Here is a 20,446-nt window from a genome sequence, read left to right as displayed (position 1 = left end):
CGGCGTCGACGTTTTCGATTTTCCATCCGGTACAGCTTTTTCGTGTTCGCGCGGCGTAACGCGCCGCTGAAAGGCGAACGACCGAAGCTAGTTTGTCTTCTCGACAGAGCGTTTCGTCGCTACGCCGCGCGCTCCCATGACCCGATCTGTTCGCCAACAGGCGAACAGACCCCATCCCGTGATCGATATGACGTAACTCGGAGCGTAACCTCGATCCATCGATCGCCACTTTTCCGCGCGTTTTCCCCGCCATTTCCATCGCCGATCATACTTTTAGATTCGAACGAAATTCCGAAAGATCCCGGCGAACGAGTTTCCGAGACGACAGCTGGATTGGGCCCCGAAAGGGAGTCGTAATCAGGATTTTCAAACGTCCCGTCACGGTACCCCCGCGATTCATTTTCGAAGAATCCTTCTCCATCGTCGCGTATCGACGCGTCTCGTCGCGTCTCGGAATAGAATTCCGATATCCGACGGAAATTGGTAAAGATTCGAAGAAAGAATCCGTACGTTCGAGTGTACCGTTATGTAAATAATGCTCGGCCGAGGGGTAACCCTGTTATTTTTGTATCACGCTCGTTAGGAAACCGCGCTTCCGCCGGGTCGTCTATTTTCGTGTCGCTTTCCCCGATCTCCTGCCCCCGCGTCCCTCCTTTTTCCCGATTCGGCATCCATCTTTCGCGAATTCGATTCGCGAGTACCCTGAAGCGGCCCACGCGGTAATTTACGAGCCACGAATATGACTGGCGGCATAACAGGGAGCTATGACTAAGCGAGGTTGGCACGAGGCTCCATGGCGTCGCGCAGCGCGAGTCCTCCGCAACGTGGAATTAATTTACGCCTTTTTGTCGGCGCCTATCCGCGCTGGACTCTGCCGCGGTTTCCTGCCTTTTGTCTCCGTCCTCGAACGTATTCGAGTCTTGTCCGCGACGCGACTTTCAGCGGATCGATGGCATACCGTCGTTTCGCGCGCGTTCTCGTCGCGAAGACGCGATCGGTTCCCGATCGTTGGCGCGCGAAACCTGCGACATCGCGTTTTACTACGTCCGTGCCGGTCGTGCGCGTTATCTCCTTCTAATCTACCTCCGTTCGGTCACGCTTTAGTCAATTTCGTTCTCGCATAATCCTCTTGCCAACACCTGTTGCTAGTCTGGCCAGAAGAAGTTCGATTGTCCGATAAAATGCCAACTGTCACCTAGCTCGATTCGATGGTCGCTATTCCGGATGCACGGAAAGACGCCATCGTTCTATCGGTCCTGGTTGAAAATGCCCGTCGAGCTACGCACGCACGTACGCGCGGCACGATTATACGTACGAAATTACGGCAGGCGATGAAAGATTCTCGTAAAGTTGCTGGCCCGATGGGTCTCGAATCGATTACGTGCGTGAAATATGAACGACGATAGGTTTCCGCCTCTGGGTTAGAAGGTTTAAAAAAGACGAGAGAAACGGAGGTGGGTCCGGAGGATTTGTGAGATGGTCCGGACCGCGTTGGAGGTCTTACTCGATGGCGAAATCGAGATATTTCATTGGAGGCCCGGTAATTATTTAAACCGACTCCACCCAGGGTTCGCCGCGGCGACCCGATTCGTAGCTGTCTACCTGCGAGAACGCGCGGGCACGCGTAAGATTAAACGTCTACCGGTTTTCCGAGTCGGTCTCGGTGGTTGGCGGTCGGTGGTCGGTGGCCCGACGTCGGCACCCTTTTGTAACCCTGTTCAGGGCTTGCCAGAGATATAAAGGTCTTCCCGTTTGATCACTTTGTATGGTAATTTCATCGACGCTGCGCGCTCCGCGCCTCTGCGGCTCATCCATTTTGTTATTCAAACTCGGTCTCGCGTTAAAGGGCGGCTTTTCGGCCTGCTGCGAAAATTTCCACGTACAAACTGATTCCCTTCCGCTTCGTTAGATTCTTTGAGCTCGGCGTACTTTCGTCGTAAATCGCGCCGCGAATTTTCGGCCCCGTCGCGGCAACGGATTCGCGCGTGTACCCACGCGTGTACGCGGACGGCGGTGAAATTTGTAAGGCGATTAGCGGGTTAAGAAAAGAAAAGGTCGCGCGAGATACTCGAGCGGAAAGTGGCGCGCGGCCACTCTCCGCGTGCTTTCGTTTCGCGGAAAGCGTTGCTTTCGCGGCGGCTCGTTCGGGCTCGCGTTTACCGTAAAGCAAACAAGTTGGGATTGCCGCGATACCTACAGGAGCGATGATGGATCGCCGCGGTGGCGGCCCTTATATTTACCTTTCCCTTGCCAAATATTTTCCTTCGAACAAAGAAATCATAGATGGATCTATCAAAGAGCACGCGACGCATTCCTTTTCGCGCGAGCCACTTTCGGCACCGCTCGATCCCCGCGCGCTCCGCGATGCATCGCCGCTCTTTCGCCACTTCTCTACGATGCTGGACTTTTCATAAATTTCGGAAATTAGCCGCGAGCTACGAAGAGCCGGCTGTGACAGATGGAGGAGAACGATCGAAACGAAGCGGTGCGCCTTTTTACCCGGCCAAAAATAAATCGCGCGAATTCTTTCGCCTCGGAAGCGAGCGCGCTGTTTGCCACCGACCAAAATATCTACCGGTAAGTTCACCGGATCGCTTCCTATTTTTCCATCGATCACAACGCGCCGTTTTCAATTTTTTCTTTCCTTTTCCATCTATTTCTCTTTTCCTTTTCGTTTACCTTTCCCCACCGAGTAGCACGCCTCTGTGCGTTTTCGAAACGCTTGCTCCTCGCCAGCGTCGCGCGGGTTAAACTGATCGCCAAAGATTAACGACGTAATTATCGCGGCACGCAGGTAACGTGGTTAATCTTCGTAAATTAAGGCAACAGGTATCCCGGTAACATTGCACGGACCAACTGTTTCCATCGAGTTACGTAACTCCGGAATCAAAGGAAACGGAACATCGGATCGCTGGCTCGCGTGTATACGTGCATACCAGCCTTATGTAAAGACGTAATCCGCGATCCCGTTTTAAAACCCATTTTAATACGACGTATAATAAAGGAAGCCACGCAAGGGTTGATCGAAGCGCGATACCATAGCTGACCGGGGAAAAAAGGCAGGAAACGAGCGTCGGAGGAGGATGTTGCCTTCGCTTCGGAGGAAGTGTATCGAGAATCGATCGACTGGCGAAAACTTGAAAGTTTTCGCGCGAGCGAGCTGGTTTATACGAATCCTTCCGGTCGTTGTCGATAGGCTCGGGTCGCCTAACTTTTAACTTATTTAAAATCGGGCCGAGGTCAGCGCGCTCGGTCCGAAATAAGTTCTCGACCGCTTCGCGGGTGCCGTCTTTCTCTTAACGGGTCACCCGATGGGTGTGCAGCCGGAGCAAGTCCCGTTGATACGCTTATGCCGAGGAGTATCGCGCGAAGCGTTATCGAGGCGTTATCGAGCGTGCGTGTTCGCGATAGGAAAGTCGGCGCGTAAGGAGCAATCTTACCTTTGTTGGAAAATTCGGGCGAATCCTCGGTAGCTGCGTCTGCTCGACGCGCTCGAAGTAGTATCAGCAAACTTGTCAGAAACACGTGTCCCGACGTGCGCCGCATCTCGAACCGGTAGGCGAGAATCAGGTGTTCGAATTGACGCGCGTCCCACCAGCCACGTCCGATCGACACCTTTCCAGACATTCGATAGCGAGCGCGATCCAGGTGTTCTCGCGTTTCGCCGATAGCTGGATCAACGACGATTTCTCCAGCGATTACTGCGCGTCGTTGCTCTCTCGACCGATCGGCAGCCAACCGATGGCACGGCGCGCATTCTCGACAGCGTTCGACGAACGGTTCATCGTTTCGCGAAACGGATCGGTCGGAAACTATCTTCCTCCTCTTCACCGGGAACGTTTCGAACCTCTTCTGGCACAGGACCGGTTCGAGGTCCTATTGTCCTTTGCGCGAAGGACGACGGTCCGAGTCCTGTCCTGATCGACGCGAGGCGCCGTGCGTGTCACGCGTGCTAGTTATTAGTCGGGACGCGTCGCGGTGTCGAGCCGAAATCTTTTGATCGACGAAACGAGCCGACGTTTTTTCGCGTCCGACCGACACTCGGACCTTCTTCCTTTGTCCCTTTTCGAGTCGTTTCCTTTCAATTCCTGTCGCTTTGTCGAAATCTTTGCCGCGATCGTCTCGTCGCTCGTTTCCCGCGTATTCCGCTCGGTTCTCCGTTCCGCCGCGGCGTGTATATTTCTCCCGCCCTTCCGCAACGCCCCCGAATGATTTCGACTTTGATCTTGCGTCCAAAACAGCTCGCGCGTCGATTTTCTCCTCTTCTCGTTGCTCGTCGTTCTCTTCGCGCTGCGCGTTTGTTATTCTCGCGCTGCCGCTACTTTTTCCCGCGTTCTGCGGTCTAAATTAACCCCGGCGATCAGGTGGCTCGATCCCGTCAGCGACTCTTTATTCTTCTCGTTGCATTTCGTTGTTGGTTCCCGAGCGCGGATCGTTATTGCTCGCGGAATAACAGGGCCGACAGGTCGGGGCCGAAGTGGCGCGTGCTGGTTCGATTCGATAACGATATCCCGCGGAGAATTCCGACGAATTGCACAACGACGTTGCACGCGGTTCTCGTCGGTTCGACGTAGACGTCGGAGTCACGCGCGTCGAGGTATGCGAATCTGTGCCGGAACGCGAATACCGCTAAGAGCGGATCGGAAACGTAGAAGCGGGATAGAGGGAAAGAAACGGCACGTAGAGCGAGAGTTTGGATCGCGGTCGTTGAAACCGAGGGAAGAAACCGACGCGACGAGGCTCGGCAACCGTTCGAGATCGTCGTCGTCGGCAGCGACTGCCACGGAACTAAAACCAAAACCAACGACACGCGTGTAGCTGCCCCCACTCGTGCACCCTCCTCGTACGGCACACGTCCATTTAACCCGGCCCCGAGGACACGCAGTTCAGCACGCACACGCGCTCGTTTAGCCACGGCCCACTCCGCTTTCCTAATGCACACGCATCTTAACGCGCGCGAGCCGAGTCGCGCGAAGATGCACCGCCACGCATTCGTGCTAATGACGCGAGTAAAATCCTCCCGCTGGAAAGCTCGGTTTCTCCGTACGTACCGCGTACTCGTTATTACCGCACCCACGCGCGCGCGCGCGCTATCTTCCGCGACGTCGTCGTCGCGTTCAACGACCGGTATCGGTAAGGGATTTCGATCGTCGCGAGATCTCGCGGGATTTCGCCGATCGGCAGAGAGTCGTTTCAAGGTCGCGTAGGTGGAACGGAAAATGTCGGCATTCGCGCAAACACGCGGGTGCAGACAAGCGTGTGTCACACGCACAGGGGAGAGGAAACGCAGGCGTTCCGGTTCACCGCGTGTCTCCGTACGATCCGTCTCTCTCTCGTTGACTCGCAGCGAAAGGGGACGAAAGCGAGTTTGGCTCGGTGGAATAAACGCGGGGTGAGTTTCTGGCGTATCATCGTACAGACGATTACGCGAGCGCCGGGGGTTTGGATACGCCACGGCGTGTTCATCGAGGGTGGAGTCTAGGACGAGGGTCAGGAATGCACGCTGAAAGGACAAACTCGTCGCTCCGAGAGACTGCTACACGCGGTTCCGTTTAATGGATCGCTCGAACGATTCGTCTCGATTCGTCGTAGTGATTCGTTCGTTTTTATTAATCTTTGTACCCACCTCTACCCTCCTCTTCCCCTTTCGTTCCACGGGCCAGCGGATACACTTGCGCCACGGCGTAGATCGTGGTTGAGAAAACAAACGCGAACGCGGGTCGGAGCGCGGCGCCTTCGCCGGGCATGGGATTAAAGGCGAGTTTAAACGGAACTGGACTCGAAACGTGAAAGTCGAACGATGTTTGGCGTAATTTACGAGATCGATGCGTAGGAGGGAGCTTTGTTTCCACGTGTATTTACGTTTCGCTTTCTTTTCATATCCTCGGCGTCAGGGTCTTGGTCGAGAGCGAGAGAGCGAGAGAAAGAGGCCGAGCTGTTACTGTAGCCGGTAGAGGGGCATTACACGCACGGTGTTTCTAATGTCGCCGCACGGTTCGCGGCGAATCTATTTTCGGAATCCTCGCGTTTCCCTCGTTGAATACCTACACCCTCTTTTTGACCGGGCCGCGACCACACGCACCCACGTGCACGTACCGATCTGGAATCGAGAACCCCGCGATTCGCCGTGACACGCGCGCGGATTTGCGAATTCTTCGGCTGGTACTCTGGCGAAATTCGTGGATCACGGAGGAAACGGAGCGCGGTGCGTGGAGGTGCGAGGAGGAAAAGCTATCGCGATTCGTGTATGTCCGTTCGGTTGGTCACGCCGACCGGTCGTGCCTGGTATGGTCGCGTTTATTTGACGGCGAGAATCTCGTCGAACTTTATCCACCCGGTTAGGTACAATTGAACGCGGTCGGTGTATGCTCGAGTGCTCTGTCGGCCACTCGAAACTTTTGCTAGCCGGTCTGTATTTATTCTTTGCCCAAGCGCCGCTTTTGCCTCTCTAAACTAAACAATTCCACCACTTTGTTGCCATTTCCTTCTTTTTTCCCCCGTTTCTCTCTCTCTCTCTCTCTCTCACCCTTTCTCTCTGTCTCTTTTCTCCCTTTTTATCGCTCATTTCGAGTATCGTCGCGGTGCACGAATCCGTTGGCTTTTATCCGCCGCTAATAGACACGGGCAGCGGCTCGTTCGTAATTCGATTCGATTCGATTCGATCCGCCGGAAGGGCGCGATTCAATTAGCAACGGTGTCCCAAAAACGATCAGTCGGATACGGGACCGTTTGGAAAAATCGAGTCACGTGCTCCTTATCGCGCGATTGCACCGGGACGAGATTTCCCGTGGATGGAACGTTGGTCCGTTCGCTCGGTTCTTCGTGGGCGAAAAATTTCCCGAGTATTTCTCGAACGCGTTCGTCGCAGCTGCCGTTAAACCAGCCCCTTCGTCATCCAGCGTCGAATCTCCTCTAGTCGTTGGATTCGGGATAGGTAGGTGCGAGCGGATAGCTGTGTGTGCGACCACATTAATCGGCTCCCTCTTTTCCCTCTGTATCGCGTATCTCGAATTCGGAGAGAACGAGTGCGGTGGAGAAAAGGCAGATCGATATCTAGCATCCCCCGGCTGGATAAAGTACGTCAGCTTCAGTCCTTGCCGAGCATAAATAATAGAATTATAGAAGAGACGTAATTGTCGAGAATTGCCGGGAAATTTATGGGGCCCGTAGGTGGTCCTTAAACGGTGCTATTGCTCTCTCGCGCGTCCATCGCTTCGATCAATTCCGGGATAAAGTTATTATCAAAACCGTTTAAGCCCGCGACACGTGGGCAGGATGTACCAGCAGCGAGATAAATCCTGCCGCGCTCTGCCCGTCCAGCGTCGTCGTCGCGACGCCTGTCCATCGCCGGGCCGTGTTCCAGCTTTTATATTTTTTAATCATAAACCATCGCGTTTAATGACCGTCGCGGAGCGTGCGTTACGTTCACTCGGACCACGCGTAGACCACGAGCATCCTTGATTTCCTGCGAGATAAATGACCCTGCGCATGCGGGTCACGAATACCGCGTTTCCGGTCCGACGTCTTGCCCCGAATCGTCGAGAATTAAGATTTCGGCCGACTTCGTAACTCGGTCCCATCCCCGGCCCCTCCCGTCTCGATCCATCGCAGCCTCGAGGCTAATTTTGATCGACCGCTTCGATTTCGAAAATCGGTGTACACGTCGCGTGCGCGTTTTGCAACTCTCTGTAACCCAGTTCCGCGCTCCGTCCGATTCGCGCTGTTAACCGGATTACGCGACACTTTGACCGGCGCGCGAATCCTATCGCGCGGATCGCACGACTCCTCGCTCACCCCGAAGACCGGTCGTTTCACCGGTAAACGATTCCACTTATCAGTGAGTCATTGGAACGTACGCGTTACGTAGCTATCACGAACGCGGGCGCGACGCGAAACGCGACACGGAACGAACCGCGATGACTAACGAGAATCCAAAGCGATCGATATGAATCCGAATGCGGCGTTACGGAACGACACGCGGCTCGTTTCCTGCTCATTAATATTTATGCGCTACCATTCCTGTAGCTTTCGGCTGAATCGCATTATCCCGCTCCGATTTTTCCTTCACTCGCGTACGTGCATTTCCAGTTGTCGTTATTAAATATATTTTCCTCTCTCTCTCTCTCTCTCGTTCTTGCGCTCAACGATTCCGCTCGCGACGTCGCGATGCGTTTCGAGGAGCGTAAGATGTTTGGAGAAATTCGGTCGGAAGACGCGGATGTGAAGGAGAGGGTGTGGATTTCGAAGCTCGGAAGAAGCGGTCCGGCGCTATTCCTGTTCCTCGTCGGGGGTCGAGCAGCTATGGGCGCACCCTAACCGCGGCGTGGCACCCTACCGTGGCTTGGACGCGGAAACCCCACGGCTTATCGATCGTGTCTTCGGAGGTAAGATCCATCGGTGGTTGCAGCGAGTGGTGCGGAGGATGAGTCACGCCTGGTCTATCGTGACACAGCCGTATTATTTTTATGGTGTTTTCGCGTGGCCACCATGATTCACTGGGCCCGAGGCTTTTCCGGCACCCTTCGAGACCCGTGTCCGTTCCCCTCGCGGCGCCGGAATTACCGCTCTCTCGCGAATGAATCGTTCAAAGTCCCACAACGTTGGCCCATATGGAATCGTACAGGCCGCCGCTGCTAATTATTCCGACCAGCCTCTGCGTGCTTTCGTTTAATAGGAAACATTTGTTAATACCCTGGGGAGCTCTCGATTCATAGCTTTTCAAGGCCACGCAGCCTCTCACGAATCCCGAAACGGACCTCGTCCGTTATTTTCGCTCTCGAGCGTTTCGCGAGCTGACTCGCGCGCCATTCTGCTCTCCCCGTTGCGTATTCAGCGGGAATTATTCACTGGACAAATACGAATTTTAATTCGATCGGTCGGACCGTGTACGTAGGTGTACGCAGGTGTACGCAGTAGACTCTGTTTGGCGAGAAAATCGATTCTCGTTATTAACGCGGGAAAGAAACGCGGTAATTTGGAGGCTGCGAAGGAAACGAGTTCTCGAGCGAAGGAGCGCGCGACGCTTTGTTGCGGACGAGAGAGGAACTCGGAGCGGCGAGATGGGCTCTAATGCGTCGATAAATCTCGAAATGGCCCGTCCATCGGGTCCGCGCGTTTGTTACAGCCGCGAACACGTGTGCCAGCACGCACGTGTCTCGATTCTGTCACGATTCTCGTAGGCGCCGGACTTTTTTCCCCCGTTCCTGAAGCCGTCGCTTCGGCGACGCATGGCCGAAAGCTTGGTAAATAAGCGGCGTTGTAAACGGACAGCGGGACGATATCGTCGGGGAAAAGCGTCGGAGAAAGCTAATTCACCGGATGCCAGAAAAATTCCGGGCCGGCAAAAAATTGGACGTGCACCATGGGAGAATTGAATTTCAATAGAGACGGCGGCGAGCCTTGGCGAGAATTAAAATGCGCTTTAACGAGGCCGCGTCGCGGCACATCGACGTTCGCGTCGACGGATTTTCGACGTCGCCGTTGAAAAAGAAAATCGCGAGAACGCGCGGATTTCTCTTGGATGCAAATGGAATAATTTCCCCGGGATCATTACGTATGCGCACGGTCAACGATCGTCGTCGCTGCGCCCGAGGCGGATCCGACGTTGGCTGAAATTATTACGGAAAGATTATGCGAAACGAAATGGAAAACAAAAACGAGCGAAGGGGGGCGGGAAGGAAGGGTGGAGCGGAGAAAATAGATGGAAAGGAAGAAACGAGAAGGAAGTGGAAGGATGCCTGGTCGCAGTGTTCCTCGTCTAACGTTGCGGCGCCAAGAATTCGACGTTCCCGAATTCTTCGAGTTTTTCGGGGAGATATTGGCATTCTTTTCGCGTTCTAGTTACGTGTCTCGTCACCGTGACTAAATTGGACCTATAGCGGAGGAGGAATTTATTATTGTTCCCACGGTTAGACGAGTGACGACCGAGTTTCGGGAAGGCTTTCGCGGAGCGGAATCGACGCGTCGGCGAGAAAATTTCGAGAAAATTTCGCCACCTTTGGCACGGACAGTGGCGCGAAACGTAGACTGGGCGAGAGATAAACGAAAAACGCGCTTCGGTTCCTCTCGCGAGGATATTAAACGAAACGTTATGCAATCCTCGCGCGGATGCCGGACGAAGGAGGGAGAAAGCAGCGAAAGCGCGGCGCGCGGATCTCGCCTCGTTTCCCTTCGCCGAACGTCTCTGCCGTACGAGCGAACGAGCTAAAGAGGGAGCCGAAGAGACTAAAAGGAACGGGTTGAGGTCTAAGAGAAGCGGAGCGGAGGAATGTCGCGATTTTATACCGGCTTGGACAAAACATTTCCCACCGAGCTCGCCAAAATAGAGGCATGCACCTGTCCCGGTAGAAAACGAAGATTTCTCTCCTCCTATCTCTTCGTCTCGATCTCGCGATCCTCCAACTCTCTTCGTCTGCACCTCTTCCCTCTATGCCATCGCTCTTCCTTCTCTCGCCGTACGCGTTGCTCCTTTGCCTTCGTTCCACGCGCAGCATTTGTTCCCTCGCTCCGATCGTTTTTCCTCTCCCGCCGCCGAGCCGCGATATTTCTCCCTTTTTCTCCTCCATTTTTTCTCACCCCCTCTCCGCGAGCATTCCCTTTTCGTTCTCACGACCGCTTTCTTCCACGCCCGCTCTCGTCTTCTTTCGCCCGCGCCGGTCCTCCCCTTTTCCCTTTCGCGCGCCGTTTCTTGTTCATCGTGTACACCATAACGCTATTTCCGTCAGGCCACAGTGAAAACGTCGTAAGTCGCTTAACGCTAGCTGGACATCGGGACCGGGGTATCGAAGCAGGCGCCATTCTCCGCTTTCGCCTCTTCCTACGTAACGCCATTTCGTTCTTTCGTTATCTTCGACGCACGCTTCGTACAGCCCAGGACGAATCGCGGCGGACACGCGAGTCGATCGCTCGAGGCGCCGCCATTATGGCGAATCGCGGTATCGATCGCGTGTCGATAGGCCATAGGCATCGGCTCCGATTTTTCTCCAAATTGACCCTTTCCGTTCCGCGCAAACGCGCCGCACGCGAATACGAATAATACCGAGCTCTAACGGGCATAATTGGACGATATAAATTCCTCGGATCCACTCGACTCGCTTTAATCCCGGAGAACCACTTGCGCGGCCGACTTCACCGGAACGGTTTATGAAGCAGTCCTCTAATTGTTCGCGAGCTCGCCGCTTATCATGGGGTCTCGTATTTCAAAGGAAAAACTTTGTCCAAAAGGGAATTCGAGCGAGTCACGCGGGCCTCAGCCTATGTCGGCGCGTGGTATCGTCGCGTTTCGTAAAACACGATCGGATGGAGAATAGAGCCGGAAGGGCCCCGAACGCGTCCCTCCGCGCTTCGAGACCGAGAGAAATTTCTTCGCATCCAGTCGAGACAAGCTGATATATAATAAGCTTTTGTTTGACAGAGAACACTCTGGCCACGTTAAAAACCTACTCCCGTGGAGCGTCCCATGGGAATTGCTCCTTGCCTCTGTGTCCCTTGCTCCGCTGAATAGCGAGCTCCACCGATAGGCCGTTTTTCTTCCAGCTACTCTCTGCCAGCCAGCGGTATCAGTCAAAACAGAGTATCATGTGGCACGGATCCACGTCCATCGTGACATGGGAAATTCGTTCGAGATCGAGGACCGATTCCGTCGGGCGACCAGCAAGAAAAACACCGCGCTCTCCATTCCGCTCTCCTGCTGGTCGATTCCGTTTCAGACCGCTTCATTTTTTCCGCCTCTCCGACCAATATTCTCAAATTCGAACGTCTCTGTATTCCCCTTCTCGTGGACCTTTGGATTTCTCCCGTGTCGCTCCTCGGGCTGGCGAAAATCATTTCGAACTGGGTACGCGTGCGGGTAAAATTCGGAATGGCTCGTTGGTGGAAACGCGGAGTATCTAGGTCGGCTTCTCTAGATCGAGCCATTCCTGGAAGCGGTCGGTCTTGCGGCTGTTTCGCGCGCGAAGGTCGCGGCGCCGAAATTTCATCTAGCTGGTGCGGCTCCATCTCGCTCCCCGTTGAAAGAGACGAGGAGCGAGTAGCGCGGAATAAGCTAGCGCTTCGGATGCCGGGAGAATGATGGCGAATTCGCGGACGCGATGCAAAACGCGAGGGGATCACAGTATGCATCGGTATCCAAATATAAACGAGTAAACGGTTCGGTCTACGAGCCGTCTGGTTATTTATCCCGCTTTTCCGAGATTATCCCGGGAACCCTTGGCAGACTGTTCCGTTTGTTTCGCAGGGACTCTGCACTCGGGGAAGAGGCGGCCCCGCGATTTTACTTTCATGAGCGTGCTCGCGTCGTCTGCCGCTCGTTCGCTTCTTTCCAAATGCTAAACGACCATCGTCGATTCCCGTCCCGAGATCCTCCCGATCGCTCGCCATTTTACAGTTTGCTCGTCGTCATCGGTTCGTCGACGAAATCAACGGGGAAATCGTGGCTCGGGGTACATTCTCCACCCTGTGCCCGCGCGAGAGCTCCCTCTTCCGAAGTACCACGGACACGCGTTGTAAGCAAAGTTCTGGTCGGTGTCTGGGAAAATCTGCGCTTTTTCTCCTCGCGAAACGACGCGTTCGTGCTTGGGAAAAATTACGTAACCGGGAACGTGGTCGCGGATGCGTGGAAGTAATCGGCGTCGATCGAGAAGGCGGTTTCCAACGACGAAACGACTCGATTTGCCCCGTTTAACCACTGCGGGGGTTTATTCGTCGTAAAGCGAGTCGTGAGATATTGGATTCGAAAAGAGGTTGAGATGGTCGCAATACCATTTACGAGAGTGCCGGCACGTACTTCGGCCCACGAAAGGTAAGGTTAGTTATAAATATATCCTGTTCAAAAATAGATCTAGGGCTGGTTGCAACTGCAAACGGCGAATCGTTGAAAACGTTGCCGGATATTCGGACACGTCGGTGGAAATGGTCCGAATGGACCAAACGTATCGTTCGTCGCGGCAACAACGTCTCGGACGACGCAGTTCGTCCAACAGAGAAATTGCTCGACGAGAGAAAGAAAGAGAGGAAGAGAGACGCGTGGCGTCGTAGGTCTTACTCGAGTGTCGTCGATCGTTCGCGTCGAGCTCCTTCGAATATGGCGGTTTCCGCGGTGGGTCTCGTTGAAAAAATTCCCGAGGTCCGCGAGTATTGTTTTTACGGATGGGTGCTCGAACGTCAGGTAACGTTCGTCGAAAGGTTCGTAAAAAGCTTTTAGAGCTGAGAATTTTTTCTTTACGACAGCCACTCGTACTCGCGCGTCCTAGATACCTTTCTCGTGCCGGATGCAGGTTTCCAGCTGCGCAACGTAGACCACTCGTTATAAATCAAAAACGTTCCTCGTCGGTTCGCTTTGAGGGAAAAGGGAACGAAGATTAACGGGTGAATAGCCGACTGACGGGAAACCGTTCGAAGACCTTGGTCAGAAATGTTCGAGCTCGGATCGATCGATTTAATTCCGGACGCGATACCATTTCGATAAACAGTATCATCGAACAAAATTGCAACTGACGCGAACAGAGTTCGATCGTTTACTCGATGGAATCTGCAGCGACATCTCGCAAGGGAAAACATAGAACCGAAACGCCTCTTCACGTGCCCTCTTGTACCATCTTGTACCGGCGGCCAGTAAAACAGATCGACGGAGGGTATCGGTGAATAAATTTCCGAAATTTACGAAGTTCCATGTTCGTTCTCATCGAAAACGGAGTAAAACGGGAAACGCGAAGATGTCGGATCTTCTTTTTTTCTTTTTTCGAATTTTTACACGCGCGAAATTTGTTACCGACGCATCGTAATGGAGGCGTTGCCCTTCGATGATGAACGTGCTCCAACGATCTGCTTCTCGTCGACTTTCCGCTGTTATCGAATATTTCCAACGCAATTTCTGCGTTGCCGCGCGATCTTCCGCGTGAAACAGTGTCATGTTTATGCAAGCCAGCAATACGCAACCCATTGAACCGCAATGAAAGCGATATGGTATCAGCAACCGCGATGTAAAAATCCACATTTCTGCAATTACATACTCCTCCGGTCTACGCGACAATTTCCCCGCGCTTCTTCGTCTTCGTTCTCGTCGGACTAATTTGAAACATTTACGTCATTCGATCGAGTTTCCGACTCGACGCATTTTTCCTCTTCCGTGTCCTCTCGCAGATGCTCCGAGGAGATCAAAGTTTCACGGGAAATTAAGGCGCAGCTACTTAGCTGATAAAGGCGAGTTAGCCCCTTGTACAATGTTCTAATTAGTCGAAACGAGATAATTGCTTCTGCAGAAGCTACACGGAGAAAGAGAGATCTGGCGATAACCAGCTTGACGTTCTTCGGATGACGATCGTTCTTTGCCAGACGAGACTGGAACGAAAATCGATCAACTGTGCATCCTCGACGTTCCACTACCGCAAAGTTGCAATTCCTTTCCGCGTATTCTTCCCGTTTCTTCGTCTTCGATCTAGACGATAGGGCACGCTAGTCTCGGATAAACGTATTTTCGAACATTAGAATGTTCCAACTTTCGAATTTTTAACCGTTCCTTGCGTAAACTCTCGCATCGAACGTTTCCGCGAATCGACGATAACAGTAGAGTTGAAAAAATTTCGCGCTGACGAGGCGGTTTCTGTTCCGCAAAACAAGTGCGGATACATTGCAAAGAGTGCCGCGGGGCAAGTCGGAGCAAAAACTCAACGTTTACTTTATTTCCTCGCAAATACCGAGACGAAGTGTCAGCGAATGACGAAGACATGCGCGCAGTTGCGGCATCGAAATGGAGCAAGTAGGATCCGGAAGCATGCCGTCAAGGAAATCGACCGCGGAATCGCACCTCGCTGATAAATATACGTGGACAGGCTAACAAATCGACCTCATACGCGCGCGGTTTGCGTAATTATTTTCGCGAGGCTGCTTTTTTGCACCGCGGTTCTCAGAACTCAGGCGCGTCGTGCCACACTGTGTCATCGGGATTCGATTTTTATCTGCGCGAGCATCGTCCACTTCATGCTATGGGCAATCTTGCGTCTGTCTCTTACGTCGCTACTCGGTTTGCTCCCTCTCGATCGCGTTGCGATGCGCCGATTTCAGTCGTCCTGGACGAATCCGCGAACGTGGTTTCCGCCATGGTCGGTGAATCGCGTCGCGACGATTGTTCGATTAAATCGTTCGGGAACGAGTTAAACGAGCGACAACGCCTGTTCCGAGCCGCGTCGCGATTACCAGTCCGCGTTCGCCGGAAAGACGGTCGAGCGCGTCCGAAGATGGTACTCGATATCTACGGCTGCGAGGCTATCGTCAAGGTACGAGGAAGTCGCGTGGTATCGCGTCGATTCTTCTTTTCTCCTCCAAGGTTATCGTCGCTAACCTCTCCTCGTTTGTATTCCGGCTGACTTTGCGTTCCGCGAGGTGCACGCCGTGTCCTCTGACGAGGCACGTTTTCGCCGTTATTACCTGGCGAGATCGGTTCGATCGTTATTTCGCTCAGGTAACGACATTCGAACTTTGTCGAGGTGACGAGGAAGCGGCGAGGAAGCGATGTTTGCGCGTGATATCTGTTGTCCTCGCGCGGTTTGTTTACGTTTCTAGCGACGACGAGGCGACTGAAAGAAGATGCCCAGGAGAAGGAACGAAGGTCGCGCGTTGATCCTACTCGTGTCTGTGTATATCGATCGTGGGAAACGCGAGGGAATTTATTCGAATTCGTTGGAACGGTGCGATAAGGCGTTTGATTTCGGCGCGCGCGGAATTAATGGAATCGGAACGTCGGAACGCGTTAGGTTTACGAGCATTAATCGGGGGTCATCGTCGTAAGTGGAAGCTAGGAATTTCATTTGTAGTAGCATCGGTGCAGCGAAACGGCGTTGTTAATTTCCGGTGCTTTGTTCCTCGCGGTCGCATCGGTTCGTTTCATTTCCGTTTGCAAGCTAGACCGGGGCGCCGCTGGTTCGGACCGATGGCCAAGGAAAAAGGAAAGAAATTGAAGGTATATCGGAAAATGCCGGAGAGTCTGTTAGAGCAGGCTCGTTCGCGATCGTTCGGAACGCGACAGACCTTGCGATTTTTCCACAACCTCGCTGGTACGCGTCCATCCCGTGCACGTGCTTTTGACGTTGCATCGTCTGCATCGCCACGTTCTTCTCGGTTTCATGAATTTACGGAATCCCTTCCATGCTCGGTGCGCTTTTCTCCTCTGTCCCCACCGAGCAGCGGGAACCCGCTTCCTTTGGGAAGGGGAATCTATTTAAAGCGAACTTTGACGAATCACCGACCATAACGTTGCATCCCGTGGCAACTCTCAGTCGAGAGCCGGACCTAGACCTGATCGAACCGAGCGAGGACCAACCCGAGACCTATTTCTTCTAAGAATCTGCTGCGAGAACGCCACACGCTTTCACCGCGATGCTGAGGGGAACCATTCTCGTTTTCGTAGCTCTGCTCGTGGTTGCCAGTGCGACCGAGGTTTCACACTGCGGCACTGGTAAGTACAGGACAAAACCCCATTTCTAACCGACACCCTCGTTTTTCCTGTTTACGGTTTCGCGCGGCGACCGACGTCGAGTTGGCATATTTCGCCAAAGATCCTCAGGCGTTCTACCTACTCCGATGAAGAAACACCTCGACCGGTTTTCGAGTTTTTTCGTTGCTCCGTTTCGATCCCTCTTCGTTTTCGCGTGGAAAATTTTTCCTCTCCCGTGTTTGGTTTTCTCGTTCGAAGTTCACAGTCCACGTTTCGTGTGTACCGATTTGCTTAGGATATCTTCCACTTTCACTCCTATATTTACATAATGCTTCTTGTCCATGGCTGTGACTCACGGCGATTATCTCGTTTCATTACGTAAAAATAAAACACCGATGAACGGTGGTTAAACGACCTGCTCCGAGGCCTGTACCGAATCGGAGAAAACCGGCGGTGATCCGTGAAAAGCAGGTCGAATCGTCGTGTCTTTATTTTCATTCCGTCGTATTTCGTCGAAAGTATATACGCATACGAGATATCGAAAGTATCTCCTCGTGGCCATGATAAAATACCAGAGGAGAGGATCGACGTTATCCGATTACGTAACATTGTGGTTTTACGACACGCGTGTCGGAGATGGACCTAATTTCCCTAATCGCGGGATTCCTTTGCAGGAGAAAAGTTCGAGGATCCGAATCAGGTTAAGATAACCGGCTGCGACTCGCCACCGTGCAAATTGAAGCGCAGAACAAAGGCAGCGGTGGAGCAGAAGTTCGTGCCGAGCGAAGATGTCGAGACGTTGGTGAATGCCGTGCATGCTGCCATCCTTGGTGTTCCGTTGCCGTTCCTCGGCGTGGACGGGACCAACGCGTGCGAAAACATCTACAACGCGGACGGATCTCCGGCTGGCTGCTCGCTGAAGAAAGGCGTCGAATACACGTACAAGCGAGAGTTTCCCGTGCTGCAAATCTATCCCACGGTACGTGTCCTTTTCGTTTCGTTCCGTTTCGACGATGCTGTCCTCGTGAGAGCCAACACACGCGAGTCCCGCGCTGCCCGTTCGTCCGCCAGATAAGCGATATCGTGGTCGGTAGACCGATCTAATAACGGTCGTTATCAGCGCACGGGCCAAGTGTCCCGGACGATTTCGTAACGGGCCAAGAGTTGGAGAATTTTCTTCTCCTCTCTGGTCAACAATCGTGCCTACTCGAGAGGGTATACGAGGGTACGATGCCGATGAGGGACGATTTAGTTTCGTTCGTAACCATGTTCGCCATTTTTTCGCTTAATTTTGTCTCTAATTGCGTGACGTTTCGCAGGTTTCCATGGTTATTCACTACTCGTTGATGCAAGGAAACAGCACGGTCGCGTGCTTCGAAGTTCCAGCCAAGATCACCAATTGAGGAGCGCAGGGCCGTTCGTTGCTTTCTGGAAGACCACTTGCGAGTTCCAGAAGAGACGAAAGTGCGCGCGTTCCTGCTGCACTCGAGATTTATGTACAATAAAGATGGACGACGTGGAAGAGAGCGTTCGCATGGGAAACCGATCTCCGCGGATAGAGCAATTCTCACGTAGTCTTGTTTCCACGAGCTTAATCAGTATATAGCGTACGCGAGTAATTGTAATTGTTAATAAAAGCTTTTGTATATTTTCGTCGCGACCTTTCTGCGCATCCTCTATGTACCTTTTCCCCCGTCGCAATCGTGCTTCTATTTTAAACTGTTTCCACGTTCGTCGAATTATGAATTAGTTTTTATCTTGTTCAGGGGTTAATGACCTTGACAAGCGACGAACGAACGAGGCCTAATCACGCGTGGTCACGCTCAACTCGAACTCGACGAAGCGTCGATAACATAGGGAACTCGAGGCCTCAAGTTGGCAGCTACTGCCACGCGCGGGTAACTAGGAAAATTCTCTCGCCACGCGGTCCTCTCCGACGATACGAACGTTGAAACGCAAACGTCTGTTCAGCTTTGGTCCCACCGTGAGATCGTCGAGTTTGTCACCTTGCCCGTGGATAACAAGCATGAACGATAACCGTCCCAAGGAGCACTCGTTGAGGATGACGCTTTCCCCGGCGAAGAAGAGGAAGACGCATCATGACGAATCGTCGAAGGATCTGTTTTCGCGTTGAAATTCGACAACGAAGAGTGGAACGATGTCGCGATAACGAGTCGCTGGCACGCGGTGTTTACAGCAGCTTTCATAAATCGCGATCGCCGCCAACGATTTATTTTCCCTACTCGCTTATTTTCCTCGTGCCGTATCTCACGGTGAATTACAAAAGTAAATTACAGCGGTGGACCGATCGATAGCATTGCCATTAATAATTCAATTACAAAACCGTGGTAGCGATTAGACGGAGTGGCCGTTTGTTCTACTTGGATGTTTGCCGGCGTGGCTCGAAAACCGATTCGGTTCGGAGACGCTACGAGGCAAAGGATCGACGAGGAATCGCGACTCGCGTCACCGGGGGGTTAGGTGGTCGTTTTCGGAAATTGCAAAGCTCGCGACTGCCAGGTGGTTTTTTAAAGATCGAGTAAACGGTGTCGCGTGAAGAAAAGCGGCGCTCCAATCTCGATGCCGGATCTCACGGAACCAAAACGTTTTTACCCTGTGGCGTGGCGCGACTCGCGAGCCTAATGGTCGCGTTAATAGCTGGCTCGTGTGTAACGTGGCTCGCGATCGAGCCTCGAAAAGACGCGATTTTCGCGCGACGTCGATGTTCGTGCCAGCCGGTATGTCACGTAATCCTACGTTGCGTTCCAATTAAGCGTGATTTTTCTGCAGCTGTCACGGAAATGTGCATTAAGCGGCAATAGCGAAGCGTGTTGGAAACGCTTTTGCCTCCAACTCGAAGCTCTCGCCCGGTCGCTCATCGGCAGACATCGAACGGTGGAAAGGAGGATAACGGGAACGCGATTGCCTTTCAGGGTGCGCGGAAAATGAAAGGATCGCGTTATTTAAACCTCCGCGCTCTTATTTAGCCGGATTTTATGGTGAAATTTTTACTACGTTTAAATTACGTCGGAACGTAATATACGCGACACGGGTAGCGCGCGAGTTCATACGAAATTCATCGCCTCCGCTACATCGTTTGGAGAATAAAAGTGAAACGTGAAATATTTATACCATGTTCGAGCGATAGCTTTTGTATCGGTGACACGGCAAAGTAGCTCGCGAGCTCGCAGCGTCGCGCGGATTTCATTTCCGCGCGAGAGGCCACGGTCGACAGAGGTTGATAGGGACCGGGAGCAGGCGCGCCTAGGTAGGGGCGCAAAGAATGGAGTTCGGTTATTAATCCTTTGTCGAGGGTTCCTTTGTCGAGTAAGGGGTCGTCGGTGGTAACGGTAAAGTCGTTATATCGGAGAAATGGCACGGGGATTTTTGCAATCGAGCAACCCTTTCGCGTCTTTACGCGCGGATACGACGGTGTCGTCGCGGGGAGAACGTGTCATTCCTGCCTTTCAGGAGCTTTTAAGATGACCATGATCCGTGACACCAGTCAGAGAGCATCTGCTTCCTCATCCGCCTCTTTCGCCCGGAGGTCTCTCACCCTATTTCGATCTCTTCCACCCCGCTTACCCTGTCCCGTGCCTCTTCGTCCTTTTCCACCCTCGCCGCCCCGCCACTTGCTCCGAGATCTCTTAAACCACGGTAAACCGTCTTCGACACCGAACAAAAAGCGGACATTCGTCCACGGATAAGCGAGAGCGGCGCCGCGAGTATCCGAAACGCGGCTATCGAGAGGTACGCTCGACCCGGGCCGAACCGTTAAAGGCTAAACGTCTTTATCTCGAGCTTTTCTTCTCCCTATCCACGAGACGCGGTCGCGGACGTTTCCCGGATTTTTGCGAGTTCCAACTTTTCGACATCGGCTCTCGCTCTGTCCGACGAATCGAACGCGTATTCGGCGAATGGCGAACGAATCGTGGACCGCTGGAGAAGCATCCTCGAAATATTTGCGCACGGAGAATTTCTCGCTGGTTATCGTATCGAGGAAATTGTTCAATCCGA

At 53.1% G+C, this 20,446-nt stretch overlaps 2 protein-coding genes across 2 annotated transcripts in view; one reads left to right on the top strand and one right to left on the bottom strand.

Annotated features, from left to right (window-relative positions):
- side (motor axon guidance molcule sidestep) overlaps positions 1 to 3,546 on the bottom strand; it is a 10,567-nt gene extending 7,021 nt beyond the window's left edge. The window contains exon 1 of the mRNA XM_017905885.1: positions 3,441 to 3,546. Within this exon, the coding sequence (XP_017761374.1) occupies positions 3,441 to 3,546 (106 nt within the window). The remainder of the gene's footprint in view (positions 1 to 3,440) is intronic.
- Positions 3,547 to 16,231: 12,685 nt separating this feature from the next.
- Npc2b (Niemann-Pick type C-2b) lies at positions 16,232 to 18,089 on the top strand. The gene is made up of 3 exons (XM_017905875.1): positions 16,232 to 16,450; positions 17,104 to 17,408; positions 17,749 to 18,089. Exons 1-3 carry the CDS (start codon positions 16,372 to 16,374, stop codon positions 17,830 to 17,832), a joined length of 468 nt encoding a protein of 155 aa, XP_017761364.1. The 5' UTR covers positions 16,232 to 16,371; the 3' UTR covers positions 17,833 to 18,089.
- The last annotated feature ends 2,357 nt before the right edge of the window (positions 18,090 to 20,446 follow it).

The sequence above is a fragment of the Eufriesea mexicana genome, unplaced genomic scaffold (assembly GCF_001483705.2).
Source record: "Eufriesea mexicana isolate 0111107269 unplaced genomic scaffold, ASM148370v2 scaffold4786, whole genome shotgun sequence".
Classification (NCBI taxonomy): domain Eukaryota; kingdom Metazoa; phylum Arthropoda; class Insecta; order Hymenoptera; family Apidae; genus Eufriesea; species Eufriesea mexicana.
The sequence above is the reverse complement of the archived record's forward strand: the minus strand, read 5'-3'. Positions and strand labels throughout refer to the sequence as shown.